The sequence below is a fragment of the Eurytemora carolleeae genome, unplaced genomic scaffold (genome assembly GCF_000591075.1).
Source record: "Eurytemora carolleeae unplaced genomic scaffold, Eaff_2.0 scaffold326, whole genome shotgun sequence".
In the NCBI taxonomy this organism is placed as follows: Eukaryota; Metazoa; Arthropoda; class Copepoda; order Calanoida; family Temoridae; genus Eurytemora; species Eurytemora carolleeae.
In genome coordinates, this window is record NW_019396246.1 from 204,123 (window position 1) to 209,793 (window position 5,671).

General features: G+C 33.7%; 1 protein-coding gene across 2 annotated transcripts in view; it reads left to right on the forward strand.

The window, feature by feature from the left end:
- Window positions 1-3,803, forward strand: part of LOC111699289 (uncharacterized) — a 14,702-nt gene extending 10,899 nt beyond the window's left edge. The window contains exons 9-10 of one of the 2 annotated variants that reach the window (XM_023469922.1): window positions 3,098-3,158; window positions 3,301-3,803. In XM_023469922.1, coding sequence (XP_023325690.1) covers window positions 3,098-3,158; window positions 3,301-3,341 — 102 coding nt within the window. In that variant the 3' untranslated portion in view covers window positions 3,342-3,803. The remainder of the gene's footprint in view (window positions 1-3,097; window positions 3,159-3,300) is intronic. The other variant, XM_023469921.1, reaches the window with a different exon arrangement.
- The last annotated feature ends 1,868 nt before the right edge of the window (window positions 3,804-5,671 follow it).

Below are 5,671 nucleotides of genomic sequence, written 5' to 3' on the forward strand. Positions count from 1 at the left end.
GTCCCGCATACCATCTAGCGGGGTTCACATACACTTTATATTCGGCAATGTTTTTATCAATCGGAATAAAATATACAATATATAATATGCTAGTTATGCATTTAGGTACCTTCCCACCTACCAGACTTTTGTCGTGTATATCAGACTTTAGGTTGAATTTACTTTTACTAAAGGGTCAGAGGTGCGTGGTGTAGAAACCGCTAGGTATAGCAACAAGGCGCATTTTGCGCGCGCGCTCTAACTCAATTATTCCCTTGAAAATATAGAAAGCCCCCCCGTTAGGTGTGGTCTCTTAGAGGGTTGTAGTCATTTCGTAATCCTTTATAAATCATAATAGTTTTACTTTTCATCAATTCGATAGATTTAAAGTTTAAAATACTCACTTTTAATGCCAATTCCTTAAAATTCCTAATTCCTCGCTCACAAGTTTCGCTTGGTGCTCTTCCCACTGAATCACAGTTTTATTGGAAAGTTTTAACCCCCCCCCCCCTCTTTTCAAAGATCCACTCCGGAATCATCAGTAATCATTTAAGCAAAATGAAAATGAAAATGACAGACCACATTTTGAAAATGGCAGGACTGGGGCGCATTCGTAATCATTGTTTAATAGTTATGGCGTAAACTATTTTGCAATTGATGAAAAATATTTTAATTGTCAAAGACGACTGCATGAAGTTATTAATCAATAGAAATTTTTCTGATGTTTTCTTTAGAATAAATAGGAAATAAATCCAAATACATCCAATCCTGCAGTATAATATTGTAGAAAAGAAATATTATATTTGTTTCTACAAATACATCAGAAATTCCTTTTCCTAATACTCTTATATATATTTGAATATATACCATATATATATACCAAATATATTTATATATATATATATCAATTGTGAACATTTTCTATTCTTATACATTGTCAAACAAAAACAAACAAAAATTTTGCGGATTTCTTAAAAAAATATTTCGTGGGTTTTCAGCATTTTCAAGAATCGAGTTTTGTTAGAGGCAAATGTTTCAAAAATTCAATCATCCATAAACCTTACCTGCCTGGGGGCTTATAGATATGTATAATGTATGTATCCATGTAATAGGGAAATGTAAAATGCCATATATTCAAAAGAAGGAAGTGTATGTAATAGTAGTTGTATGACGAACATTTAAATTAAAGTAAAGGAATTGTTTTTTTTTCTAATCCCTTTATCTTAGCAACCTGATGTTTCAAACTTAGAATATTTCATCTAACAGAATTAGTAGTTCTAATTAATAGGTCTACGACATGGGTTGCAAACATTGAATAATCAGAGTGTGTGGCAAAAACTCAATTCCTTTTACGTTTTATTAAAATCATTACATTTTTTATTTTAATAATATAACTCCTCTTGTTCAATACTGTTGAGAAGATTTTTCTTATTTTAATTTTTGACATAAGAAAAATTTTGCTTTCATACTTGAGGGAAAAATATAAGCTAAACACGGGCAGCCATAGTAAATTTGAAAGTCCGAGACAGGTCAACCTTTTCAGTCCCAGTTTGTATCGCCACGAAAATTGGGTAGATAAATCAGACACTCAATAGAACTAGCCGCTGTGCAACAAGGTTGACGCGGTCAGACTTTAGGTTGAATTTACTTTTACTGAAGGATCAGAGGTGCGTGTAGATGAGATACGGGTTCACAAACTCGCATTACATTAATTTGACCTTCTCAATCTTATCGCGAAGATTAATGTTTCCAATCGGAATTCCTTTGCAAGGAACTGGCCTGTTCTTGATGTGCGGAATTGCGGGGAATTGTCCGAAAAGGGGTGGAATTATACGGAATTGTGCCAAGTTTACACTAATTTGCGTTGGAAACCCTAGCATGGAGATTGAGCTACTGCAGAGTTTCTTTATGTTAACTTATCTTTTGGTTTATTTTTGTTTTACATATTTAATTAACAGTAATTACACCTTCTTTTCTTGTCTTTGTATGTATAATGTATTAGATATAAATATAGATATAGATAAAAGAAAAAGAATTACAGCGAATACACTGAATTGGGTTTAAGTAGAATTTCTTCTATAAAATATGACGTCAATATCTACTCTTTATAATTGCTCTCTTTTCAGCAAAATCAAAATATTTTTACTAAATATTTTTTTCTCCAAATCACAGCAAACAATAAAGTACAGGGCTTCTTATTCTTTTATGTTTATGTTTTTAAGCTTAATTTGTTTATAACGTCGTTCTTAATACCTTCTTTTTAGATTAAACAGATATCGAACCTTGTGTTTGAGTAAATCTCGATATTTAACTTTTCTTGATCCCTGTAATTAGATGAATCCTTGCTGTAGATCCCTGTATTTATATGAATCCCTGCTGTAGATCCCTGTATTTATATGAATCCCTGCTGTTGATCCCTGTATTTAGATGAATCCCTGCTGGGGTTTGAAATTATGTTTGTATAATCCCTTTAATGTGCAATTATTTCTAGCAGCAGAGTGAGAGAAGTCTGACACGCACCTCTGCCCCTTTAGTAAAAGTAAATTCAACATAAATGAAGCATAAAGTCTGACCGCGTCAACCTTGCTGCACCGGCTAGTACTGTTGATTGTCTGCTTTATCAAATCAATGTCCGTGCGGTACAGTACAAACTGTGACCGGAAAGGTTAACCCGGCTCGGATATTCAAATGTACCACGGCGGCCCATGCTGAGGTCTGAAATGTGTAATGGGACAATGCTAATCTACAAGATCTAAAGTCGATGTCAACAGTGCGGAGACCTTTGATATCCTAAATTGATTCTTCAAACCTTCAGAGATTCAAAAGAAATAAACTTAATCAGTCTGATCAACAGACTCTAAAGGGAGAGACTGGCATTGTAACGGTTTTGAACCGAGAGTGCAGGAAAAATATTAGGTTTCATTTGATACCAATGAGACGTTTTTACTGTGTATCATTTCTAAGTTAGAGATTAGTTTCGTTTCTAAAATTTCACCTGAAAGGATAGTTTTTTTTTTTTTTTACAAAAAAAAACACACCAGCCTATATAAGAACAAAAACATACTACACAAAAACAATAATTATAAAACATTAACAACAACAATTCCTTTTTGTTTAGATGTTGTATAATGATGGATCTACTGGTCTTCTACCCCGTCGATATCTCCAGGATAGAAAAGGTCGTCATTATACGTATGAATAAAATGTGTAAATTGTCCTTTCCTTTTCAGTTTATTTAAGACTTTAATTCAAATTTAAACATAAATAATTTTACGGATTTAATATTTGTTATGCCTGACCTCAAACCTTTTGGTGTATTAGGACGGAATAGTTCCTATGGAGACTACAGTGTTTATGGATGACGGAATGGCAGACGGAATTGATGTTTGTGCCATACTGTAAACGTGTTGTCATATCGAACAAAGTTAAAATAAGATATCGTATATATCATCATTTAAAAAATTTGAATATTATTTTCAAATTGTTAGGTAAAAAACAGTCCAATTTTAATCACATGAAAGCTTTTTTTGCTATTTTAATATCCAAAAAAATGTTTATCTGTAAAAAAAATATCACAATAAAAATGTGTTAAAATATAAATATGTATACTCTTGATATGATTTGGTTAGTACACTGCATTTGTGAGGGTTCCAAACTGACCTTCTGTAGGAGTATTTCTGATTTTAAAAGACATTGTAACCAGCTTGTGGGATAATATAAAATTTGGCTCTTGATAAAAAAATTGTTCATATGCATACGCTTGTATTATAGGATTGAGACAATTATAAATAAATTTTCAAATTTCAAATGAGTTATGCTTATGGTAATGCAAAAAAAAATATCTACATTTTACAAATAACTGTGCACACATGGTTTTTATCAATAAGAGTAGAATTCAGGAGATGGAGGATAGGGTTTATCAATAAGAGTAGAATTCAGGAGATAGGGTATAGGGTTTATCAATAAGAGTAGAATTCAGGAGATGGGGTATAGGGTTTATCAATAAGAGTAGAATTCAGGAGATGGGGTATAGGGTTTATCAATAAGAGTAGAATTCAGGAGATGGGGTATAGGGTTTATCAATAAGAGTAGAATTCAGGAGATGGGGTATAGGGTTTATCAATAAGAGTAGAATTCAGGAGATGGTGGATAGGGCTTATCAATAAGAGTAGAATTCAGGAGATGGTGGATAGGGTTTATCAATAAGAGTAGAATTCAGGAGATGGTGGATAGGGTTTATCAATAAGACTATAATTCAGGAGAGGGGGTATAGGGTTTATCAATAAGAATAGAATTCAGGAGATGGTGGAAAGGGTTTATCAATAAGAGTAGAGAGAGAGGTTACTGAATTTATAAAAATCCGCGAAAAAAATAAAAAAAACGCATCTATTGGCCATTAATAGTACAGATTTCATTTTGCATATTTTCTTCCTTTAAACCTTAGAAAATTAAGAAAAATTTAGAATTTTTCCACCACAGCCTATCTATGCATGTGATACGGGTATGCTTCAAATTTTAGCTCAATAGCTTTAAAAATGATGGCGCAGCGTCCAAAAAAACCGGTCATCATGGGTTTAATTGTATGTAACAACATGGGCGAGCAGGGGAGGCGACTTTTAGAGAGTTTTTAACGGCACCCTCATTTTTCGACTGATCTGACTATAATTTTCAGGGAACCCCCTCTTTGATTATAGGCCTAGGTTGCATTAAAAGTTCAAAAAAGATCGGAGCAATTTTTTTGGTCTACGCATCAGTCAGCGGCTGAAAACTTCCGGAAAAGAGCGACTTTTTGTTTGAAGAATGCGGGCGGACACTTTCAACATCTTTTAACATAATCATCTAATTCTTTTTGTAAATCAAACCTCCCATTATATGTTAACATATTTATTTTTCCCCCTGTATTTGAGAACAATCAGAATTAACAAGATTTAAAAAACACCCTCTATTTCACGTTGAGAGATTTTTTGAGTTCGTTTATTGGCATCTTTGAATGTTGTTATTAATTTAACTGGTCACGTGATACAGACAGAGACATGTGACAATAAAACTGCACTGCCATTGGTGAGAGTTCTTGTCACGTCACACACACATGTGATGCGGACGTAATAAATAAATTGTCAATTATATGTATTAAAAATTAAACATTATAGACTCCTCTGGGAAATCGTCGTTTTCAGATTGGTAGCGTATTTGCTAAATATAATTTATTTAACCCTACTATTTTTGTAAAAAAAAATTATATATATTTTCGTATAAATTAGACACAGTTTTTTCGAGACAGGAACATCAGATGGAACTCTTATGGGTCTCGATCAACTCCTAAAATGCGTAGATTTCAGCCTATATACCCCTTTCAATTTTCCTCTACAGTCCCTTTAGGGTCTCATTCTTTGTGGCTAACCCTATTTTGTGTTTCATTCGTGGTAGAATTTTCTGAATTCGTGCGTGCATTGATTTCTTCGAATGTCGTTATTCGTTGACTAAGTGTCAAATGTTTTACGAGGGAGGGAGCCATGAGCCTCCGCTATTCAGACACGAGCCTCCCAGATATGCTAGGCAGACCAAGCCTCAGCTATGCAGTAATGAGCATGCGCAATACATCAAAATGTGCCTCTGTGTGATGCAGGAGGGTTTTTTTAAACTTATGTTTAAACAGGGGCGGATATAAGGATTCTGTAGGGGGGGGTAAAAA